The sequence below is a fragment of the Typha angustifolia genome, chromosome 4 (genome assembly GCF_048772165.1).
Source record: "Typha angustifolia cultivar Huaian chromosome 4, ASM4877216v1, whole genome shotgun sequence".
In the NCBI taxonomy this organism is placed as follows: Eukaryota; Viridiplantae; Streptophyta; class Magnoliopsida; order Poales; family Typhaceae; genus Typha; species Typha angustifolia.
The window spans coordinates 5445558-5470661 of record NC_133242.1 but is presented as its reverse complement, the minus strand read 5'-3'; the positions used below and the strand labels follow the sequence as shown (position 1 = coordinate 5470661).

The 25104-nt window shown below is 34.9% G+C and overlaps 2 protein-coding genes across 3 annotated transcripts; one reads left to right on the top strand and one right to left on the bottom strand.

Moving 5' to 3' along the window:
• Window positions 1–980: 980 nt before the first annotated feature.
• LOC140758860 (probable homogentisate phytyltransferase 2, chloroplastic) lies at window positions 981–18899 on the top strand. Its single transcript, XM_073095231.1, has 10 exons — window positions 981–1307; window positions 3381–3502; window positions 3624–3770; window positions 3980–4205; window positions 10337–10410; window positions 10596–10688; window positions 13826–13943; window positions 15081–15143; window positions 17902–17934; window positions 18620–18899. The coding sequence occupies exons 1-10, from the start codon at window positions 1038–1040 to the stop codon at window positions 18692–18694; spliced, it is 1221 nt and encodes a 406-aa protein (XP_072951332.1). The 5' UTR covers window positions 981–1037; the 3' UTR covers window positions 18695–18899.
• LOC140758861 (uncharacterized) lies at window positions 5149–10326 on the bottom strand. 2 transcript variants are annotated; one of them, XR_012104165.1, is made up of 2 exons: window positions 6395–10326; window positions 5149–6291 (listed from the first exon to the last, which is right to left on the bottom strand). XR_012104165.1 is itself a non-coding variant. In XM_073095232.1 (2 exons), the coding sequence occupies exon 2, from the start codon at window positions 7583–7585 to the stop codon at window positions 6593–6595; it is 993 nt and encodes a 330-aa protein (XP_072951333.1). In that variant the 5' UTR covers window positions 7586–8308; window positions 8572–10326; the 3' UTR covers window positions 5149–6592. The 2 variants fall into 2 exon arrangements, 1 of the variants encoding a protein (XP_072951333.1); XM_073095232.1 differs by having other exon boundaries at window positions 5149–8308; window positions 8572–10326.
• Window positions 18900–25104: the final 6205 nt, after the last annotated feature.

Here is a 25104-nt window from a genome sequence, read left to right as displayed (position 1 = left end):
AAGACATTTTGATCAAAATAATATTTACTTGGGTGATTCTTCAACAGAAAACGAAAATATTAATGAATAAATGAGCAAGAAGCAAATCCATGTACTATCCATGAGCTTTGCTTTTATTACTTAAAAACACCATTTTGTTAAATTAATTATATTGCATTACTATTATGCCCCTACTTTAGTTAACTCACATGAGAAATAGTATCATTACTCTTTTAGGTTTGTCGACTTTATCCAGAGGTATTCTAAGTATTTCAATTTCTTTACTATAAAAATAATGATATATTCTCTATTTCATCAGTATAATTCACGGTATTTTTTAGACAAGAAAATAAAAATATATAATCGAATGATTAATAACCCCCCCAGGTATTAATTAAAAAAAATGAAGAAAAAGGTCAGGAATTTTTATTAATAAATTAATAAAAATCAATTTTATATTCTAAATAAAATTTCAAATATAATTAAATCCCCATTTTTCTCGATGCAATTATTCTCCAATAACATAATTTTGTTTAGTGTCTACAAAAGTACTACCGCTTTTGACTCAACTATTCACTCGTCGTATCGTCCAAATAGTTTCCTTTTTTTAGCTAACTAGGTCTATTTTTTCAAGCTCATCGAAGTAATACATTAGTTTCTAAAAATACTTTACGAAATAGGTTCATAATAAAAAAAATCACATTTGCCAAAATAATTCACTCTTTTCATTAATAATTTTTCGCTATAATATTTGAGAGCAAAATTCTAACGAAAAATAAAATAAATTACTGATGATGATAGTGTTTCAGTAGCTTTATATGCATAATTATAACTTTATTCACGTAAAGAATTACTAACGTTAATAGAGAATCGCTTTCACTAAAAGTAGTTTTAATTCACCTATTTATCCAAAAAAAAACCTAGTTTGGAAAAATTGCTTAGGTTCCTTTTACGACCGTAAGATATTAAACTGGAAATTTTCTACCTCTTATCACAAACAAGAGCCAAATGTTTCTACGGCATTTGGTGCGCTTGAGATAGTGCGCGAAACTCCCCCAATGGCTGCGTCCTTCCCGTCTTCCCACTCTTGCTCTCCCGCTTCCTCACCTCAAATCGCTGGCGCCCAACGTTTCCTCTGCTTCCACCGCCCTCATCGCCGTATTGCGCCCACCGGGGGGCCGTCCACGAATCCACTATGTTCTCTCTTCGTTTCTTCTTCTTCTTCTTCTTCTTCTTCTTCTTCTTCGTCTCGTTTCCTAACTGTTTCGGAGCCCATTTCCTGCACAAGAGGCCACTTTTATAGAAAGAAGACACGTTTCACCGTTCGGGTATGTATCTGGTCCTTTTTATCTATACAAGACGTATCTTATTGCCCCAAAGGTCTCAAAGTTTGAGGCTTTCTTTTTCCAACTATGATCTTGATTTCGCGTATTTGTTAGAATGTCCATGCTTATTTCTTGTTAATTTGTATGTTGAGTCCAAAATGTAGTTTGATTTGCTCCTTTTACTAAAGGAGGCGCCTTTGCAATATCAAAGGAAATTTGGAAAAAAAGGATGAATTATGAGTATGCAGTCTTTTCTCCCCCTCTATAATATATCATATTGGGACTAAAGTTGTGGTCTGAGATGGAGTACTAATGTTTTTTTCGGCGGGGGGGGGTTCTTTGTTCTCTTACGATGAGCTTGAGTACTAATTTGATAATTTGAACGCCAGAGTTCTCAATATTGTTTAATTTGCTCCTTTTGCTAAAAACGGATGCTTGGTAATATTTTCAAGATACTCGTGGCCAATATCAATGGATTGGGAAAAAGAAAAACAGGAAATGGCTAAGTGGGCTAAGCTGCAGATGAAGTTCTGGTGCTAAGAATTTAGGATATCTCGAACGTCTGATAGGCGAAAATTATTAAGCCATTGCTGCTAGAGGTGTTAGTGGTGTCCATAACTACTAAAGAAGTTCTCAGTCAACAACTTTATTCAACTTGAAAGCTACGTTGTTGAAACAAGACAAATGGATGTCTAAGTCCATTTAGCCTCCTTCATTGATATGGAACTTGAAACCTCCCTCTTAAAGGTACTTTTTTTTTTCTCCTCATGATTTTAAATCACAAATTGAAAAGGAAAGAAATCCAAGAGAAGTGTCAGGTTTTGCATGACAGATGTAGATATAGTGCATACACGTAATGACACTATACAGTAAGCTGAGTGCATCAAATGCTACTAGTAGTAGGAGCGTTACCATATTTGACTCCTCCACAACCAATTTAACTCATGTTAAGCAACATCACATACACAATCACTCGTAAATATATTTAACGTTCAATCCATTACATAATTACATTTACACATCCACTTCCTAATACAAAAAATATCAAGCTAAAAAGAAGCAGTTTCACTGCAGTAGATTCAACTGAGTTATTCATACTTTGGAATTTCTTTGAAGCCTAATCTACAATAATTGACCAGACATTAGGTTCTGCAACATTAAGGTGCCATATTTCAAGATGTATGAATGGAAATGTCTAGACTAATATAATTAATAACTTTATTATAGTGTTGCAGAGAAAAAAAGAGTTATTTAGTAAAACTAAGAACCTTAAATTTGGCATTATTCCACAATTTGTAAGGAAATAGGTATGAAGAAAGACCCTTGCTGGAATGTGCTATACTGTAGCTGTTGAGTCAGCATTGTGATATCAATATGATTGCTTTGGACCTGCTCCACAAGTTGGGAATCATGGGGCATCTTCTGGTATAATCCAATTTGCCTTTGTTTAACTAATGACAAGTGGTAGCTAGCATCCTTAGTATGATTAGTGCATGGCATTCCCAATTTATCTTGCTTTGAATTCTAAGATGTAGTAAAAAGAATATGAATTTTATTGAATTGTATGCTTGAACAATATGCAATATCTCATGTTCCGAAGTTCCATTCATTTAAACAGTCTATAAGATACTTAGATATTATAGTAAAACTCAGATATCTACTTTATCTCAATTGTAAACTAATATGAGTAGTCTTCCCAATTTGTAATCACATAGGACACAAGTTTTCTTCTTATGTGTTTTTTTTTCCCTCAGTTTTGGATTGCATAGTTTGTTGGCACTACGTTTTGTAGTTATATTCTTAACTATTTCTAAATATATGTTAGCTACTTTACTTTGCTGAGAATAAAATGCAATGATCGCATAGCTACTACGATGTAGTATTTCACTATTTCTGTCTCTAATATTGTTTCCTTAAAAAAATGAAGGACCAGCAAACTTAGAAAACCACAAAAGAGTATCTTTCTATCTATATTGTACTATTCTTCATGTGGCTAAGGGAAAAATACATTATCAACAAGCAACGATGCAGCTCTTTTTCACTCAAGACAATCTCACAAGTTTGGGTTGTTCACAGGCATCTTCTCAAGCTGATGCAGCCGGGTCCAGTCCATTGTTGAACAAAATTTCTGAGTTAAGAGATTCATGTTGGAGATTTTTGAGGCCTCATACCATTCGCGGAACTGCTTTAGGATCCTCGTAAGTGCCTAAACTTCTACTAGATGTGTTTTCAACTTATTAGTAGTTTCTGCCATTTCAACCTTGAATGGAGCTCCTCAGACTTCTGATTCATATTCAATTGTCTTTCTTCTGATGTTAGAGCTTTGGTCGCAAAAGCTCTGATAGAGAACCCAAACCTCATAAACTGGTGGTTGACATTCAAGGCATTCTATGGACTTGTCGCACTTATCTGTGGCAATGGTTATATTGTTGGAATTAATCAGATTTATGATATCGGGATTGACAAGTATGTTGATCTTATATTTTTGCTTTTAACTTTAGTTATGTTGCACTATCTGCTTATAAGTACATCCCTCATGTCTCACCATGCAATCCTATTTTTCATCTTTCTCCTAGTTGATGGAATTCCCATCATTGCAGCTTTCATTTTCTAAACTCTTTATTTGCTGTTTGCCTCAGTGTATATATTTCCCTACATTAGTTATGATTATTCAGGGTAAACAAGCCATATTTGCCGATAGCTGCTGGTGACCTCTCAGTCCAGTCAGCATGGATTTTGGTATTATTCTTTGCAGCAGCTGGACTTCTTATTGTTGCATGGAACTTTGGATCATTCATCACTTCTCTCTACTGCCTCGGACTTTTTCTTGGCACCATATATTCTGTTCCTCCATTCAGATTAAAGAGATATCCTGTTGCTGCATTTCTTATCATTGCCACGGTATGCTTTTGGCCTTTTGCTTGCCCCTGGATTTACTAAACATTGACAAAGCACTTGACTGGAAACCACAGGACCATAAATTTAGAATTCACTTGTGGATAAATAGTAAATTGTGAAGAAAATGGTTGTGCTACGAGATAATGGAATAATCTCCTATGCCAATCATTTTTACATTTACCATCCTCTTATGTGCATTAAGTGCATGGGTATTAGGTACTCACTACCAAAAATTATCAAAGTCTTGGTGGAATCTGTTATCTGCTTAGTGCACCTTAGAAGACAGACAGTCGATCCCGATCCAGGCCGGCCTGTACAAGTGGTTTCGGCCTGTATTGGCTGCAAGCAGCCACCTGCGGCTGCAGCAGCATCTAGAGAGAGAGAGAGGGAGAGAGAGAGGGAAAGAGGAAGAGAGAGAGAGAGGGGGAGGGGAAAAAGGAAGAGAGAGTGAGGGAGAGGGAAATATTAAAAAAAAGAGGGCGAGAGAGAGAGAGAGAGAGAGAGAGGGGGGGGGGGGGGGGGGGAAGGAAGAGAGAGTGAGGGAGAGGGAAAGATTAAAAAAAAGAGGGTGAGAAAGAGAGAGAGAGAAAGATGGAAAAAAAAAGAGTGTGGGAGAGAATGGATACTTTAGACTAATAGTTAGAGGGATATGAAAGAAGAGGGAGGAAAAGAGATTTTTACTTTTTAGGCTTTATATGTGAGTAATTATTATTTCTTATTTTCTTATAATTTTTTTTAAATTTTTAGAAATTTCTCAACATTTTTAATAATATTTAGAATTTTATTTAATTAAAATAGTCCGATCCGATACAAGCGGCCGATACGGCCGATACATATCGTTTTTCCGGATAGCCGATCCCGATCCCGATACCGATATCGATTTTTGGAACCTTGTGAAGAACAGTAGATGAAGCAAAAGAATGTCTTGCTCCTACTGTGTTCTCAAGTAGTTTTCCTTGTTAAAATCAAGGTTCCCAGTATCGGGATCGGGATCGGTATCGGCCGTCTAGAAAAACGATACGTATCGGCCGTATCGGCCGTTCGTATCGGATCGGACTATTTTTTAATTATATAAAATTCTAAATATTATTTAAAAATGCAGAAAAATTTAGAAAAATGACAAAAAATAAGAAAACAAAAATTACTCACATATGAAGTCTAAAAACTTAAAATAATGTATTAACTTACTCAAAATTTAAAACTTTGTTGAATACCGAGCTGGTTCTCGTAAATTTCTATAGTCTTCATCATCATAATCACCATAAGTTTGTAAATATTGATGTCTGGGACCTGATGCTCCAAAAAGTGATTCCATCATACTAGTCATATTGTATGGATCTTGTTGTGTGACTTGCGTTTGAGGAGGATAATAACCAGCATTTGGATCTTGTGTCTGAGAATACTGAGTATACTGAGGATAATAACTAGCATATGGATCTTGTGATGGCTCCAAACAATAAATACTCGATGTACCATAATCATAGGAACCAAAATGCATCTCATGACGACGTCGCTGATATGTATATATATCCTCAGTTTCTCTGTCTTCACTCCTTATGCCTCCTTGACTTTCCTCAACAAATTTAGATGGAACGATCTCACCACCATATGTATCATCAGGACTATGACTCGTATCAGCCTCTGCCCTCGTCGTGGTCTCTCCTAATATTTTATCTAACTATGGGTTATCTCTGTCATCTAATAACTTGTCCTCCATTTCTCTGATCCATGGAGTCAAGGGGTCTTCTTCATCAAAAACATGATTTAAATCAATCAGTTGTTCATTTTCTGCCTTTCTTCTTAAATTTCTCTCCCTCAATCTCATATTATAATGACAAAAAACTAACTTCTCCAATCTTTCCATTGTCAATCGGTTGCGTGTTTTTGTGTGGATTAAGGAAAAAGTAGTCCAATTTCTTTCACACTGTGATGAAGACACAGTTTGACTTAAAATCTTCTTTGCTATTGGCGTCAAATTTGGTGCCTCCCATCCATAAATAGACCATCATTCAGCTGGAGTGTTATGAGATATAGCTGCAGCAACTTTAGCAGTACTGAATTGCCCAGCTCTCAATCTATATCTCTCCATCTGAAATCAGAAATATATTATTAGCTTATTGATTATATTGATTATTGAAAGTTAAAACTTGAAACAAATAATAATAAAATTATTTAATTGAATCATAACTTACTTCTTTATCGCACAGGATTTGTTTATGAATATCGGGCTCAAGCTTGCTGATTACCTTTCTAACCCCCAACAAGACTTCATTATCATTATTGACATTTTTAGAGAATTGAAATCTTGGATTAAGAAAATACCCTGTAAAAATTTAAAAATTGTAAGCATTCAAATTTTTAAATATTCATAAATAAAAGTAAATTAAAACTTAAAACTTAAAAGCATGCTTACCAGCAGCGTGTATATCTCTATGTAGTTGTTTGTTCCATCTAGAATCAATCATCTTCCACCAATTCTTATAACTTTGGCCCACATTTTTTTTTATTGATTCTTTAGCTATGTCCATTGCCTTATATAAGAAACCCATCTCAGACTTGTCATCACTGTCTACAAGTCTTAATACTTTGACAAGAGGCTCAAATACTGCGGTGGCAATTGTAATATTATCCCAAAATGTATTTGCAAGAGCCATATTTTTCAAAGTTTCACCTAAAGATTTATCTTTAGGTTTCATATTCTTAATTTTCATAGACCACTCCTGTGATGTAAACATCCGTATAATATCATCCTTGTAGCGCATGATGCTCTCCAAGGCTAAAAAGTGAGTGGCAAATCTAGTGACGCCGGGTCTGATGATCTCCCTACCACCAGTCATCTGCCTGAGTAAATTAAGAACCCAACCATGGTTATATATAAAATTTGTTAACCTCTGACCTTCACATATGACCATGTCAATTTCAGGCTCTTTTGCAATATCCTTTAACATCAGATCAATACAATGTGCAGCACATGGCGTCCAATATAAATGAGGTCTTTTAATCATCAGTAAATTTCCAGCAGCTTTATAATTTGCCCCATTATCAGTAACCACTTGGACTACTCTTTTTTCACCAATTTCTTGTACTACCTCATCCATCAACTGACAAATATAATCTGCACTTTTAAAATGAGCAGTAGCATCCACAGACTTCAAAAATATTGTCCCCATGCCAGAGTACACTAAGAAATTAATTATATTTCTTCTGTTTTGTGTACTCCACCCATCACACATCAGTGTACAACCAAATTCATCCCAATACCGTTTAAATGTCTCAATATAAGTATGAAGTTCATCTACCTCTGAGTCAAGATATTTAGTAGCAATATCATTTGAACTAGGAGGGGGAACACCAGGCCCTACTGATTGTATAGCATCCACCATAGTGTGATAGTAAGGGCTATTAGCTACATTGAAAGGAATATGATTGTAGAAGAAAAATTTAGAGATAGCTCTACCAATGTGTTTCTTTGCATTTTTAATTCCTTTGAGAGCTGTCTTGATTGAAGTCTGTGTACGACCCCTTTTTTTCTAAAGATATGTATCCATTGGTCCAATATTTTCAGACTCTGCTGTAACACTAGGAGTCCTATGGGTAGAACTGCTGCCCTCATATTCTCTCTCTCCTCGTATATTAACTGATCTAGATCTCTGAAAGTTACTACCAGTGCTTCTTCTCATCTCTTCCTCTTCTCTATGCATATTTCTGCTATCTTTTATTGCCCTCCTTATTTGTCTCTCCTCCTCATCCTCCTCACTTTGCTCACTGCTATCATTATCAATCTGTACAGGATTATGCATCAATTCTTCACGAATCATTGACTCTCTTTGTTGTGTAGATTGTTTATCCTTCTTTTTGCCAATTAAATGAGCCAACATCTGTTTTCTAACTTCCAAAGACACTTGAGTGCAAGCTGCTACATTTCTTTGTCTTCCAGCTAAATGTTCTTTCAAACGACTGACACCACCACTCATTTCCTTTCCACACCAGTTGTATTTAACGCGCCTTTTATCTTGCCCAATAATGCTACAATGTTGCCACCCAATATCGGTATCATATGACTTCTCTTTTGGAGCCATTGATATTTTAGCTCTACAAGACTGCAACTAAAAAACATAAACAAAAATCAAAATAAAATATAAAATAATTTAAAATAAGGCATAATTGCATAAAGCCATAAGCAGCACCTGCAGCTTGCTGCTGCTGCAAACTGCAGCTGCAGAGAACCTGCTGCTGCAGCAGCAAACTGCAGCAGCACCTTGCTGCAGCAGCAGGTGCAGCAGCACCTTGCTACTACTGCAGCAGCAGGTGCAGCAGCAGTGAGCAGCAGCAGGGGAGAAAAAATTAAAAAACTGAAAAAAAAACTTACCGAAGGTCGCCGGAGATCGAGGTCGTCGGAGAACGTCGCCGGAGGTCGAGGTCACCGGAGAGACGGAGATCTACTCAGTCGCCGGGGAGAAAGAGAGTAAGAAATCGGTGAGAAAGAGAGAAAGAAAGAAATAAAGAAAAGAGAGAAAGAGACTAAGAGAGGAAAAGAGAGAAAGAGAGAGAGAGAAAAGGGAGAGAGGCAGGTGGGGATGGATCCGACCCGTTCCCACCCGTTTCGGCCGATCCCACTCGGGATCGGCCGAAACTAAGAACTATGGTTAAAATTACTTATGAAAATAAAACAAATCAAGCCAAGTGGAGAGGAATAATTTCTTCCTTGTGTGAGCTACCATATAATCATACTTTTGCTCTTTCACATATATTGAGTACTTAGGTCAGATATAGTTTCATTTGAGATAAATATATGACTCTAGTCAGGAGTACAAAAGGAGAACTAGGTAGTAGTATTTCAATTTGAACATGACCTTTTTTACCATTGTACTTTCTATGGAATGAAAACTGAAAGATTATTCCTTATTTGAGTACTTGGTATCATGTTGAGTTGAAGTGAATGTGACCATGGATTGCCATGCCGGTGGTGTGTCGGCATGTAGCTTGGGTCATGTCATGGTACTCCCTCGTGCAAAGGCATGCCCGTTCCATGTATCACTTGTATTCTTCAATATCGAGAGATATCGAGCTACATGCCCTTATTGCCGCTTGATACCTATCTAGCTTACTCAAAGAGACTCCCTCTTGAGGCCTTTTGTTAGTAGGATTATTTCTCAAACCAAAAAGAATAAAAGGAGGAGAAAGAGGAGGTCCATCCAAGGATGGGAATTTCAAATCTCCTAAAAAAATATTTTCTTATTTTCTCTTCTTATTTTCTTTGGTTTAGAAACCAAATATAAGATTTATTATCTTAGATGTCGTAAAATAAAGCTAGATCTATCATTTTTACGAGTCATTCTACACAAATCTAGCATTTTGTGCTAGATCTATATAAAATACTATTCAAAACATACGAATCAAAAGGGAAAGGAAAGGAAATATTTGATAATTATGTGATATTATGTGTTGAATCATATTCCATCATTTCTACTTGACTATTGCTATATTTAGGTCTTTTACAATATTATCGAGGGAACAAAAACTCTTAACATAGGCTTTAGTACATATATATTAAAACTCAAATATGTATAAATATTCTTAAAGAACTTATTTAGAAGCATGCTAGTATGCCAGTGGCACATTGGGGCATGCCGACTAGCATGTGCCATGCCAATAGGGTATTAATACACGTGCCATTGGTGTGACAATCCTTGAATGTGACTAATAGCCCACGGGTTAACTACTTAGGTGGACAAGTTTGAAGTATAACTAATCATCACATAATCATACTCATATATATGCATTTCACATAATCTAGCCTATAACGAAACCTTACGTGCAATATCAATTATAATGCTTGATAGGTTTTCTGGAAACTGGGTTTTCAAGTTTCTTAAATGCTGATGCTTTTATGGACTTGGATGTGAATTTGTTACACTGCATTCTGAAGGCGCTTCGTCATATGACATGGGGATGCTGATTAACTATAATAGTTAAAAATCTGTAGAGCACTTTAGATTGTTTTCTTCTTCTTTTTTTCTGATTTGTTTTCATAGAGCTTTATACTAATTTATTTTGTGCTCGATTCCTTCTCTTAGCATTAATTACAAATTATGCCTTTTAGTCACCAACTTTTTCTCTCTCAAATTGATTAGGTGCGTGGTTTTCTCCTTAATTTTGGTGTATACTATGCTACTAGAGCTGCACTGGGACTAACATTTCGATGGAGGTAAAGAGTTTCATATTTTGCGGCATTGCTCTTTAACTTATACCTATGAAATCTTGAAATGATGGACTATGAGTAGTATGCCTGTACTTATAAATTTGTAAAAGCTGCTCTTGCATCTATCTCATTGAAGACACATGCATCCATGATCTTGATGTTTAATTCCATGTACATCTTTCTATCTGCAGCTCACCTGTTGCTTTCATCACGTGCTTTGTGACATTATTTGCTTTGGTCATAGCTATAACCAAAGATCTTCCAGATGTAGAAGGAGATCGCAAGTGAGTAACCAAAATAGCTTCCTTCTGAATATTGATGCATGAGATTCCTGGACTTTACAGTAAGCTGAAACTTTGTCTTCCATGTTTGTTAGCTTTGCAGACACATATATGCATGCTGTGCACTTTCTGCAGGATTTAGACTTGCAAATTTTAGTTTCCTCTTGTGGTGGCTTCCTAATTTGGCTTTATAAGAAAGCTGACTTGGATGCCATTGGTAGGCCATTAGTTAGATCATGTGTTCTCAAATTACATTTTTATAGAAAGCAGACTTCAACACATTGGGAAGTACCACCACTGTGTTATCAATTGTTATCTTCTCATAGTTACTGGCAGGTCATAAAGCTGGCCAGAATTTATATTTGTATGCAAGAATATGTTGATGTTTTTAACTTTTCTATTTTTAATCTTGTTTCCTTTTTCCCTTCCTAACAGATAAATGATCTTGTAAATTTAATTAGCTTAGGATCCAAGTGTAGACATGTTTTTGGTTTTTCACAACGTTGGAACTTCAAAAGTGTCAGTCTCAGTTTTGGCTGAACTTGCTTACCACTTTATAAGAAGGTCCAAACTCCAAAATATCAACTTCTAGAGTAGACATGGTTTTGGTTTATAACGGGCTTCCAGACTATTGAAATTGTGCTTAGCTCATGGGATGAAGGTTGGTTTTTGGCCACTAAGTACTGCCAACTTTTTAAGAGGGCAATCATCAGTACCTTCATCATAGTTCAAGCTTGTTTTCTATGATGTTGATGGCTAGCTAGTGCACAAATAGGCTCCACAAGAATTGTGTTTTTTTGTTATTGTCAACATTATTTTCACCCTTTAGAAAGTGGTGCCTACTTTCTGGCCAAAGCAAAATAGGAGTGGATGGATTCCATGCAATTAGAGGGCCAGAAAATAGGTAGATTGCTCAAATTTCTTGGTTGCAATTTTAGGATACTGCCACCGGAGCAAGTTGACATTAAGGGTATCATTGAAAGGAAGAAGATTAGGTATGAAACATAATTATAGAAGTTACGGATAATCTTTCAATACCAAATCTTCTTTTATAATTTTATTGCTGAAGTGTAGAAGTTTGCTTCAGTGAGCACTTCCACATGCAGGTTGTTTATGCTTTCTACCAAGGTTCGAAAAACCGAGATCATGATCGACCTTCTGAGAAAATGATACATATTGGCCGGATCGCCCCTATTAGTCGTATCATTCTCCTAGTTCGGATCAGACTTTTTTTAATTATATAAATTCTAAATATTATTTAAAAATATAAAAAAAGTTTTTAAAATTTAGAAAAATGATAAAAAAATTTAAAAAAAGAAAGAAAAACTATGGTGCAGTGAAAACTGAAAAGAATAAGAGATTAGAGAGAGAGAGCGAGTGAAAGAAAACCAAACAAAAAAAAGAAAAACTTTGGTACAGTGAAGAAGAAGAAGAAAAGAGAAGAAAAAGAGAGTGGAAGAAATAAAAAACGAAGACAGAAATAAAAAAATAAAATAAAAAAATTATATACCATAGTTTGCCGGAGTTTGTTGAAGTTAGATCTGTGTCGCCGAAGTTTACTGGAGCTAGATATCTCCGTAAGAGAAACAATGGTTATATGGTAAAGAAAGAAAAAGAGAAAGGAGTAAAAGAGAGAGAGTGAGAAGAAAGAGAAAGAGAAAGTTTGGATCGGTCCTGGATCGGGATCAGCTGATCCTGCTGACCATGCTTTCTACATTATATTGAGTAAGCTTAAATCAATCCATAGTAACTTCAAATGCCTTTGTTTGGTGGGAAAAAGGAAATAAATTTTCCATCTTCCTAGTAATAAAGAAATTAGAGATTAATGCGAAATTGGTGATAAATTGTAGGAGAAATTTAGTTTATCTACATATCAATGTGCTTGAATGTAAAAATATAACTACCGCTTTTTATCAGCTTAAGCTTTTAGAGTTGTTGGTGAATTAAATTATATCAGAGAAGGTCCTAAGTTTGAATCACAATATGCTTATCCATTACTTAAATATTAAACTACTACCCATTTAATTCAAATCCACTTATTGGGCTTATTAAAAGACTCAAGTTGAGAAGGAGGGAGTGTCAAATTATAAAAGAATATAACCACAATTCTCTATTAGCTTAAGTGTTTAAAGAAATTGATGAATTTACACGATTGTTCAATTCAAACTAGCTTCCAATTTTAAGACCCCAATGTCAGCTAAACTAGGGGAAATTTGGATTTCTTCAATTTTCCAATTCCAAAAAAATACCAATTGGAATATAATGTAAATCCATCAATCAGTGGTCCATGAAGGGCAATTTTCCTATATTTCTGTAAAAAGAACGGTATCACAAAATTAGAGTCAAACCTTGGTTAAATTTGGAAAAAATGGATTTTTTTTTTAGAGAATACTAGCAAGACTTAATGCTATAATAGATAACAGCAATTATAGCAACATAAGAGATAAATCTTAGGAAATGTATGAGTTTAAACAATCTTTTTGGTGACAAGTGAGGAGATTAACATGATATAGCTACTGAAATTGGCGTATTAGCTGACTTCCACGAACATAATTATATACATTAACAATGCACCTCTGTCATCCACGACTGATATTGTTCTTTTTTTTCCTTTTTCATTTTGTATATAAATGTGCAGCTCTAGAACTTGCTACTATTGCACTTGTGCATCGTAGTGTGGCACCATCCTCATTATCGTTCTTGTTATAATCATATAATTGTGCAACATATGTGTTAGTCATTGTGTAATAGTTTTAAAGTCATACCTTTTCTTCTTCATTTATTGATAATCAACCTAACTTGGTTTTGTTGGGATTACTCGTGCTTTTTTCTTGCATCACTTATTACACTATCAAAAGTTCCTTCTTTTATGGATATGTGGATATCAGTGGATATGTTTCTAGTATAAATTAATATCCCTTTTTTTCCTAGTTGCCTGTTCAACTTTAATTTCATCTCTTATGGTGTTCATATCTGATATCTTGATCCATTTTTTAGTTTTTTGTATCGTGGTCATAATTTTATGATTTATTAGCATAGAAAACTACTGGATATAAGGATATTCGACATGCATATATCAATGAACGTCAAACATACATATGTTAACTATTCGTTCTCTACATGTTTAATTCTTTCTGTAGGTTCGAAATATCAACCTTGGCAACAAAGCTTGGTGTCAGGAACATCGCATTGCTCGGTTCTGGGCTTTTGCTGGCGAATTATCTTGGTGCTATTGCTGTAGCTATTTATATGCCTCAGGTGAACTTACTATATCTTAAACATTCCTAGGGGCTCTTTTCCCTTTGCACCTGGAGAGGAATCAGGTTGGATACTATCCATCCAACATGACTTCTATACCCAGTGTTTATTTATGCTGAATTTATGTCCTTCCAGCTGAATCCGTATAGAATGTTCTCAGGATATAGATATAGGTAACTAGGTATTATGTTTGAATTAGATCTATCATAATATATATTTCAAATAACAAAAGTCTATAGTCACATCCTCGATTTCTTTTTGACTTTTTTCTAGGGTTAAATTCATCTTACTCTTTTGTTGTACTTTACTCATATGTACTAGTGTTAAATCAATTTACTCCATTGTATAATTTTTTCGACCAAACTTGTTCCTATGCTTATGATTAAAGTAAAATTTTTAGTCCAAATTAACAGAGATTTCTTAAATTACCAAAATGCTCTTTTGTAACAAACACAATAAATTACCAAAATGCGCAAAGCACCCTTCTCCTTATTAGTTTGTCTAACTAATATAACAGGGGCATTTTGGTAATTTGGTGGAACTTTGTTAGATGGGTCAGAAATTCTAACATTTTCATTTTAGTCAATAAGTATAATAACTGGTTTAATACAAAAAATTGTATATGGTGGTAAAATTATTTTATACATAAGTATAGAGGGGTAAAATATATATAATTCTTTTCTTGATTCCCTAATTTATTTGTCCTAGCTATGTCCTGGAGATGTTATATATGTGAAGTAATAGTGCATTATATTTTTCTATTCAGAACAACATAGATGTGACTGCTATCCTATTGACATTCCTCTTCATTTTAAACCGATCAGATTATAGACTTTCTTATGTATGCCCACTTGTATTTGCAAAGATGAATGCACTACACCTATTTGGACATGCAATAAATTGATCCATTGTCACTCCTAACATCGCCTTATTTGTTATTCTTATGCTGAAATGTCTCACATGGATACTTGATCTTCTGTAGCAATAATTGATGGTAGAATTTACATATAAAGTGGCTTCATCTCTATCTTCTTTCCCTCTTTACTTTTGTCTCACAATTGCTTGAAGTGGTACTCATTTTGTTATCAATTATTAGAGAAATCCAATTTGCCTTTTTGTTAATTTGTTGTTTTGCAGGCTTTTAGACGCAACATAATGGTGCCTATACATGCTTTTCTTGCGATTGGTTTGATCTTCCAGGTTCGCATGAACTCTTCTTTCTATCTCTTAATGTCATCTAACATGTTGTAGGAGTCCAACATCCATGAATTTCAATGGTTTGGCTTGCAGAAAGTGTGAAAGATTTTTCTGCATGCACCAACTGGACCTAACTTGACAACCCATTTTGTGCATATTGTGCTAACAACATTCATAATAGCTCCATGCAGAAAAAAAAGCAGAGTTACTTTAACCAAGGATAGTTGTGCTAGTGGCTCGGTGTGTGAATCTTAGCTTGGTATGGTACTTACCGCTAGCACATACTGTGGTGAACTGGTATGTAATTGAGCTTGACATGCTGAAAAAAACAATCTTTGAACCTTTCTAGGGCCTTAAAATAGGTTTTAAGGGCTAAATTAAGTCTTCCAACGTTAGATATTAGTATAGCATATGTTTATTTGATTTTAAAACTTGAAGTATAATGGATGAAAGAGACTCCAAATTAAGTTTGTTTAAAGTAAGATATGTTCAATTCCTAGTGGCACACACCTACATGGATGTTCATGATAGAGTATCAAGATACTCCCCTCGTATCAATTCAATAATTTATTGGCATGATGTGTATGAACATGTGCCGATTATGTTGACCAGCAAGGCAATCCATCATGTTAACTCTACGAGTATGTGATAAGTATGGAGGTTATTCTGTTATTCCCATAGAGTAATGTCCGCGGTCATCTACATTTACATCTAATGGGACTTGCTTCGGGAAGTGCTTTGCTTCCGGTCTAGTAAAGTGTTGGGAAGAATCAGTTCTCTAGTGATAAAAGAATATCTTGTTCAGGTATGGTAATTCATGATTTGTCAATTTCTAAGTTCAATTGGTATATCTATGGGTACATGAAAATCAAGAACTTCGACATGTTCTCATGAAATATAAATGGGAACTATGAGTCTGATTGTGAAGATCAATAGGAATAACTATAGGCAGCATCGAAGGTACTACTACTTCAAAGTTCATTAGTTATCTTAGATACTCTGCTAAGTTTTGGAATCTCTTTAACCATAGAAGGGTTCTCTGGCAGCTAGTAGAATACAACATTGAGGATATCAAAAAGACATTTCAAAATGATGGTATTTATCTATGATCAAACCTGAACTTTCAGGTTTGCTTCTGCAGACCACCTGTCCTGCCTGAGGGGTGCTTGTGCTGGTAGGCATGACCCATCCCAATGCTAGGTTGGCACATGACCAGGGTTGTGATAAGATCTCTCCTTGGAAAAGGTTGATTCGATTCGCAACCAGATCTGGGCAGAGATTTACACGGAGCTTTCGAGATATTTCTTGACGGATCTAACTGTTGGACCGACGTGACATTTTAATATGTTGTAGCACTGTAAAAGAGCTTACAACTAATCTAATTTCACTCGAATTGGATGGCTAGATCGAGAGATATTGTCAAAATAATGTACAAAGGTCGGAAGGTCAGAACTGATAAATTAAGATCCAAGTAGGAATTGAAAATTGTGGGTGGAGGCACGGACTCCTAGGTGGAATATAGTAGTGGTAGACCGGGGATGATGGGGTGGCATCTGTAGGATTAATGGTAGTGGAAGGTTAGGGATGGTGGATAGGGTTAAGGCGATGATAGAAGAGTAGAAGAAGAGAGAGAAGTAGGCCAACCCTAAGGGTCTAAGGTGGTAGGCCAGTCGACGGGGTTAGAGGCGGTGTAGCCGTGGTAGGAGAGAACAAGAGAAGGAGAGAAGAATATGTTGGGAAAAAACTCAATTCATTCGATATCTACAATAAGGTTGCCTTCCATATATTTAGATGTCAACCTAACAAACAAAACAAACAAAACATAACCCTAAAAGTAATGCATCCTCATCAAGCACGTTCTAATGGGCTCGTGCGTGTTTGGACGAGTGAAACACATTCTCTATATTTGTGAAAGTGTGTAGGCGTTCGAACACGACTTCCTCACGTTCAAGCGCGAGAGCCAGAATCCTTATTCTTTAAAAACAAAACTGATTCAACTTGAGACAACTATATCCAACCCCAGCCGTATCAAGTTGTCGACGGCACCCTCAAAAACCAACTTGGACTGGTTTAAATTGGCTTCCGACAGCATTCTACAGCAATAGGAGGCATCTTGAGCCCTCCCACAATAGTTGGAGAAGGCTAGGGCACTGATATGCCCTTTTACTCGCCGGAGAACAATATCTTTTCTAAACAGATTGTGATTTACTCACCATCCACTTCAAGCGGATTGTTGTAAGTGAGATCTGCTTAGGTGGATCCTTTATTAAACCGCCAAAGTGGATCGTCTTAAGATAATCCGTTCAGCTTTCTTCTCTGATTGAAAGAGGAGAAGAGATGCTTCTCTGACTAAGGCGTGACACAGGTTAAGAGGCGGAAGATCTCAACAGTGATGCTGGCGCCGAACCAGTAAGATATGTAATAAGCTTCCTCCCTTTTCTTTCCCTTTTCTCTCCCTTTTCTCTCCTATTTCTCCTTTCTAATTGTTTGCGGTGTTGGCCGTGCCATTTGTTGGCGTGGAAGCGTGGCATAGCATGGCACATCAATCCTTGCCTGCCTCTCATGTTAATGCATACTACTAAGAAAATTGGGAGTGTTAGCTAGCTGATGGTATGAATTCCATGGTGCCACTAACATGTACGATATATTAGAGAATAGAGAGGCATTATATTAAGCATACTGTAATTTCATTTCTTCTTTTCTGACTAAAGTTTAATAATCTCCTTTTGACTTGATATTTTGTCCTGTGCGTGATTTTCAGGGATGGGTTTTAGAACAAGCAAATTACTCTAAGGTAAAGTTTTATCCATAAAAGATTGTAGTTCTCTCATAGTCAGCTATACCTGCTGGTTTTCTTAAGGGATAATTCTATTTTTATCTTCTGAACTATCATTATTTTTTTTTTACCAATGATATCTTGAAATTTTTTTTTTGGTACAAATGACATCCTAAACTTTTATTTTTAGTACTTAACGACTCCCTAATGAAAAGAGTGAAGTAAAGTATTTCTAATAGTTCAGAGAGTTATTATATATCCAAAAAAAAATTAAAAAGCTCATTGTGAAAAAAAGTGATAGTTCAGGGAGGGTAAAAAAAAAATAATCTATTTTCTTAATTATGATCTGAATATGTATCATATTAATTTCTGATCATCAAATTGTGAAAGAAAAATGCATGGGTTGGAAACTGAACAAGGAGCTAACTACAGAGAGAAAAAGTAATTCTTAAGCATATCATTTACTTTTTGAGAATGTGATACTTTATTGAAAATAAATTTGTAATACAGGACCTTCAGGACCACACCTAATTAATTATGTTACTGTTACCTGGAGATACTCTTCAGTGTATGTAGCTTTGATGGTATTTGGGCACCGAAATAGCGCACACTTTGAGATGCATTTTATTTTGGTAATTAAGGTACATCTCAACTATATAACATTTATAATGGGTGCTAACAGTTTCTTTTCCTTTTCCTGCAGGAAGCAATTTCAGAGTTCTATAGGTTTATTTGGAATCTCTTCTATGCTGAGTATATTATATTTCCACTAATATAGAGAAATATCATAACCGAGTAATATTCTTTTGTCCTTTTCCATTTTTCTTTAGAGGCTTCCTTCTCTGAATGTATGCATTACATTTGATCTGACGTTCTAGTCTTGTCAGTTCCTGTGGCCTACGTTGTATGAAAGACGAATTTCTCAAATATGTAAATGTTGATTGTTAAATAAATCAGGATTATTAGATTATTCTGTTTTATGTTTTAGGGCTATCTTCACTGTATGTAATGTTTTTCTCAAGATTATGAAACTCGGGATCGGGATCGGGGATCGGGATCGGCCGTTGGAAAAAATGATGTGTATTAGTTATATCGATCGTTTGCATCGAATCAGATTATTTTTAATTACATAAATATAGAAAAAATTCTAAAAAATAATAAAAAAAATAAAAAAATAGTTATAAATGAAGTCTAAGAAATGAAAACTTTGATTTAAATTAGATAAATTTTTATACTCGTAAATTACTATGAAAATATGAGTTATAAACTTAAAACTTAAACTATAATGAATTTCATTGTTGTTATATAGCAATAAGAAAAGATAATTTAAAAAGTGAGTGAGAAAGAGGGAAAGAAATATAGGAAAAAAAAAACTTTGAGTTCACCAAAGTTTGGACTAGCTGGAGGGACTCGCCGGGTTGTGAAAGTGGAAAGAGAGTGAGAGATAGAGGCTACAAAACTGAATTTAAAAAGTCAGCTAATAACATCAATTACTAATGCCTCTTAGATTAGATGTATTTTAGATTCAACCTGAATTTTTTTTAAAAAACCAATTTCAGTCGATATTGTTGTTTTCAGCCAAGACGGATTGGCCGATTGGTTTCAGGTCCAGATCGAGATTAGTTATCGGATCAGCCGATTTTGGGATGCCGATTTTGGGATCCATGGTTTTCCTTTGAGCTCGGCTACATAACTAACTAATGCAGTTGGTTTAATTCTGGAAACACTAATCTTCTGATGGAAATATGGTATCTGAAATATTGTTTTGGCCAGATTCTACTGGCGATGCAGGCAGATCCTATTTAAGAGAAAAGAAGCTCTTCTCCATTCTCTGTAAGTGATGAACCTGCAATTAATGTACTAACTCTTCAGTTGTCAATCTCCATTTGATGCTAATAGTTTCAGCTGAAAATTTCTCCAAAGATTTGGCAGCTCTTGTCTAGGTTGTTGGTTTTCCTCTTGATAGCTTATAAATCTCTTTTTTAACCCTCAAAAATGAGTCGAGGCTAAGTACTAAGTAGAGGTTCTGCTGGTCTTATTCAATAACATTTTTTTTCAGAATTCAAGAGCTCCTAGGTAAGAGTGTAATCGGATATGATTGGTTCGGATATGTACATCAATTGGATTCGTATCTATTTAATTTTGTTACATTTCGACTTGAATTGGATTATAAATAGGAAGGTAATGTTAGTCCGTTTATTATCGAAATATGTCTTGATTTGAATTAGATTCAAATTCAATTAGAGGGATTTGGATTCCTCACGAATAACTAGTCTACTATGAAATAAAAAAGAGATACAATAATCTTATTCCAAAGCAACTATTCACAAATTTTGGCATTAAATTATAATAGTTAAATAGCTAAAAATTAGGGCACAATACTTCTAAGTTCTATCATCTCACGGAACAAGGCACAAGCTTAACATAGGAAACATAATTACATAACTTAAGTACTCGAGATTATTTATACTATATAGAAATTTGAGTAATCCAATCCTTCTAATTACATAATTTAAGTACTGCCATCTTAAAAAGAATAGCTGCCATGCATACATACACAAAAATGTCACTCTTTATAGATCACATAAGCCTTCACTTGGTCAAGTCGAGTTCACTTGTATATGATGTTTTTGAAGATTTTAAGAGTAGAAGTCCTAACTTCGAAACCCAATAGGTTTATCTGATCATATAAACCTTCACTCAGGCAAGTCGAATCCACTTCCATTTAAGATTTTATAGCGGTCGGTGAATTTACACAATAAATTCTAGTATCCTACATATTTACCAGATAATCATGTTTATTCTCATATTTACTTGGCTCGCCTCTTTTTATAAGTGATTTATACTGTCTTTCAAAGACTACAATTTATGATGTATAACAGTGAAATTGCATTGAAGAATAGTCCTCAAATCTTCTCTTGAGTTTTCATAGCTTTTTGGGAAAATAAATTCCCTTTTTTTTGTTGATAAAGATCCAAAGATCTATTCATTCAAACAAGAAAAGGTTACAATAGAAGTCACAAAGTGGGTTCAACCACACCTTGCTAACCCGAATTGCTATGGCAAACCTAGCTAAACTATGAGCCACAAAGTTATATTTTCTACTTGTGTAGCATATTCGTATTGATGGGAGCTCCTTCATTCGTTCTAGGATATGAACTGATCTCTGTGTTCATTGAGTATGTTAACCAGTACTTGGTAATCACTGAATAGCCAGACTTTGCTTGCGGGCGTCTTAAGGTAGGCTTTCTTAATTAGTAAACGCATAGCTAACATCTCACCATGCAAACTATTATAGCAGTTACTGAGGAGAGAAGCTTTGCCTAAGTAGATATCTGCTAGGAACTCTAAAATAATCAGTCCTGCACCATCGTCATTTGAGCCCTTCCATGCTGCATCTGTCAATCCCATCAGATCACCATAGTGAATGTCAATCTCAATTTTGTTGAGAAGAGTTAGCGAGACTGAAGAGACCAATGGAAACGAGGTGATGGGAGGAGAATCCTTTCAAGTTGAGTAAGAGCTTAGAGTAGGAGAGTATTCTGTGCGGGCAAGGTTTTTCCTGTCTAAAAATTAGATTGTTTCTGGCTCTCCAGATGCCCGAGAGAACATTGAAGCAAAATGCTAGAGCCTTGCAATCCTTCAAATGATCAAAAGTTCTAAATATCTAGTCCTCAAAGTTGAAGCCATCTGCGTTATACCAAGTCTGCACTAGAACCACACTACTCTGGCAAAATTACATTGTAAGAGTAAGCACTCCATGGACTCTGGCTCAGAGGAGCAAAACGGATAGGTTGAGCCTATTTCCCTTCTTTTAAGGTGTAGAACTGATCTCCCTGGTAGGGCACCCACCATCGTTTTCCAAACAATTGGCAATCAATGAAGCAGCTAAGTTCTCAGGCACTTGACTTCCAACGGGTTGTTCAAAGATTTAACATCTAATTCACATTTCCAGAGTTGCTTCCTTAACTTTACTTATATTAATAAAAGCATGAATAGATTGAAAAGGATAGAAAATATCCATCCAACGTACTGGTTGAATCCGTGTCTCAGGAAACCGAAAGTCTTAAAGGCATTAGATAGATCTAGACTATGTCCTGAAAAGGAATATAGTTAGGTGGACCTCAAAATATGATGGTGATATTGTGTACCTTTGATTAAATTAAAGTTCCTGTGATGGAACCTTGCATTTTTTTTTCATTGTTTTTAAGAAAAAAAGTCAGTGAGGCACAGTTATTTTTATTGAAAAGTTATAAATATACAAAGTGAAAAAAAGGATTTAGAGAGAGAAGTTCGTCGAAGCATTTGTATGTAATTTTAGAAAAGTGATAACTTAACGATATCTAACTAAATAGCGATGTTATCCGACTTCGAACTCATAAATCTTCATATAATATGAGCCCCTTTTAACTAAAGAAACACTATTCTATTAGCAAATAACATTTGAATGTTACCTTACTACTATTTGTAATTAGGAATTTGCGTGGGATAAGGGTAGTAGTTTGAATCAAAGCGGGTGTGTTCAATAAATATATTGCATTTAGAATGGTATAGAAGACCATTATAACTGAAAGTCACTGCAATTGCCATGTACTTAATGCAATGAAGCTCATATCAAATTTCCCAAATTGTACAACTCTAACCAAACCTGTTACTCACAATGTGATTTTTTTTATCCTCCTAATACTTTAATCTCACTCTAATGTCTAGATCAAGAGCTGCTAGGCTATTGTTGAACTTTCAATTAATTTAACCATAGAAAAGGACATCCTACCTTAGCTTTAGCCACAGCAAAAGGTTAAAACGCATCTATAATTCTTTTCTCCCAAAAGAAGAAGAAAAACAACAACAATGGCGACTCAATATGATTCCACTACGCCGCGCCGATATGATCCGAGCATGTCAAGAAGAACAAGGAGGTCCAATTCAAACGCTACCATTAATTCTCAGGACCAAGACGAGGAGAAACTTCTGCGGAGCATTAATGATCTGCAACACCTATCACTAAAGGAGTTGATGGAAGAGAGCAACGGAGAGGCGAAATCTTTCAGCAATAATTATCAAGGCAGTGATGCTGTCAGTGATGAGGTTGTGATCAAAGCAGCAGTTGAAGAGAAGGGGGATCCGGCTATGGTAACAAAGCATTCTGAGATTGTTAGAGGAGCAAAGATGGCAGGAACTATTAGTAGATGTGTGAAAGTATTGAATCAATTGATCAAGACTAAGCGCTCGTCAAAGAAGAAGAAAAATGTAGTCCCTTTAATGATGAAGTAGATCTTCTATAAATGATGTCTTCTTGGATATATCTTTACTTGCTAGTGACAGAGATCACATATATTTATACATCTGTGCAGGCCATATACCAATACTTGGTATTTTGGAGAGAGATGTAAGTAGCTCACTATATATATGGTCTTCTCCTGAGTGTTATATGCATATATATATATATATATATATATATATATATATATATATATATATATGTATCAATCTCTTGAATAAAGCTAGATGGAAAGGAAGCCCATCCATGGCCATTTTTCGAGCTCTATCATCATATCGTTTCAGACTTGGTTCCCTGAAGGGAAACAAAGTCACAGTTTAGACAAACATGGCTATGTGAGTATCCGTGCATCCCAACGCTATAGTTTAAGTTTACCTTTCTCTAGAGAGACTCACAAATAATGAAGGGGTTAATTCTGAGTCACTCTCTAATCTTGGCCATCTTAACAAACCGACTTTATTACTTGCGAACTCAAAGATGGGGATCGAGACAGAAAATTTGGGAAAAGATAAGAAAAAGGGGTTTGAGCTGGAGAGATAAAAATATGTGAAGTTGGGAAAGCTTCTAAGACCTATATGTGGTAGCAATTTTAAGAGATTCCTGTAAGATCGTGGGGTTTGATATTATAATTTTATAAAATATGGTTTAGTTTTAGAAAAAAGGATTTAAATTTTATGGGATAAGATTTAGTTTGGGAAAAATTTTTTTGTGAGGATTTAGATCAGATATGATCCTTTTAAGAGTATTTTAATAATCTTTGAACTAGAGTCACATAAACTATATAACATGATTAATGTCAATTAGCTAAAATAATGTTAGATTGTTAAATAAATATTATAAAAAAATTGAAGGGGTCGCATTATAAAATCTCCAAAGACCGTATGAATTACAAAATAGGTAAAATATAGGATGTAATTTGTAAAAATCTCTTATTTTTAATTCCAGTTACATCCTTCCTTTCCATCATATGTAGAATAAATTCTATACTGGTATAATTATACTCATACTTGCATCAAAATAATTATATCTAAAATAAACTATTATTATATTTCTTTATAAACTACTATAATATATAATAATTATATTTGATATGGCATAAACTTAAAATAACAATTTGGATATAACTAAAATATTATTTATAATCGGAAAGAAACTGAATGAAGTAAAAGTTAATTAGTGTCTTTTAAAGCTAAAATGGTAATTGATAAATTTACAATTTACAAATATCAGATGAAAAAGGGAGAGAGAAGTAGGTATTAATAAACTAATATACAACATAAAAAAATATTTACTTACTATACTAATATAAGATTTTTCTTATTTTACAAATGAACAGGGCCATATCTAGTCAAGTCTTATGCATTGGCTCAGCTTGATGCTAACCCTAGGATCAAAATCTAGTGGTCAATATACCAATTTATATAATAGGGTTTCCGATCTTATTAATAGTTCCAGCTGTCTACAGCTCCATTTACTGTAGACATCTCGTTAGATTCTGCAATAGAAGATATAGAGTAGTTCCATACTGAGATTTGGGACAAGAAATAGTTGTAAAAAAAAAATGGGGGGAGACATCGCCTTTCAAAATGAATAACAAAAATCCTTCGATTAAACCTGAAAATGTTAATTTCACCAATAGTCAAACTCAAAATACTAGCTGCAGATTAATAGCAAGGCAGTCATTACCATTGCTTGACTGCAGAACATTGTAAACCAGGCAACTATCAACTAGCCTCCCTTTTAGTTCTAAGAACATATACTTCTAAAAGAGTAATGAATCTTGAATAACAACAAAATATTAAAAAAAATATTACAGATTCACCTGCTGCGAAATAACGTCATTTCTAGCACTTACTATAAGGCGTGCTTGCTCAAGAAGAAATACAATATCGAAAACAGAACAAAAA